We start from the raw sequence: 552 nt of genomic DNA, 5'->3' as shown, positions 1-552 counted from the left end.
GCCGGCGGCCACCCTCCACCCCCGGTCCCGCGTGTCCCCAGGCCGCAAGGACGTCACCCTGCGTAAGCTGGACATCAAGGTGGAGACGGTGAACAGGGAGCCCCTGACGCTGCACGCGGACCGCGAGGAGGACACAGCCAGCGTCTCCACGGCCACCCGCGTCATGAAGGCCATCTACTCGGTAAGGGACACCCCACGCCGGGGGGGTCACCACGCAGGATCCTTCCCCTGCCCCGCACCGGGATGGATGGGACCTGGGAGGAACGAGCCCGTCTCTCTCCTGCAGTCGTTCAAGGACGACGTGGACTTGAAGCAGGACCTTCGCTGTGACACCATCGACACCCGCGAGGAGTACGAGCTCAAGGTCCGGTGATGGTGCCGGGGCGCGTGGGGCATAAAAGAGGGGCAGGTCCCGGTTTCGTCCCGAGTTGGGTGGCTGTGGGATGCTCAGTGGAGGGGAAAGGGCTGGGACTCGTGGGTCCTCTCCCTGCGGAGCCCCGCCAGGCTCAGCGCATGCCCCCCCCCCCCCCCCCCCCCCCCCCCCCCCCCACC

At 69.4% G+C, this 552-nt stretch overlaps 1 protein-coding gene across 1 annotated transcript in view; it reads left to right on the top strand.

Annotated features, from left to right (window-relative positions):
• LOC103902424 (kin of IRRE-like protein 1) overlaps window positions 1-373 on the top strand; it is a 5,974-nt gene extending 5,601 nt beyond the window's left edge. Inside the window, exons 8-9 of the mRNA XM_009283474.1 lie at window positions 42-181; window positions 287-373. Of these exons, the coding sequence (XP_009281749.1) occupies window positions 42-181; window positions 287-373 (227 nt within the window). The remainder of the gene's footprint in view (window positions 1-41; window positions 182-286) is intronic.
• Window positions 374-552: the final 179 nt, after the last annotated feature.

This window comes from Aptenodytes forsteri, unplaced genomic scaffold (genome assembly GCF_000699145.1).
Source record: "Aptenodytes forsteri isolate BGI_AS27 unplaced genomic scaffold, ASM69914v1 Scaffold454, whole genome shotgun sequence".
Classification (NCBI taxonomy): domain Eukaryota; kingdom Metazoa; phylum Chordata; class Aves; order Sphenisciformes; family Spheniscidae; genus Aptenodytes; species Aptenodytes forsteri.
The sequence above is the reverse complement of the archived record's forward strand: the minus strand, read 5'-3'. Positions and strand labels throughout refer to the sequence as shown.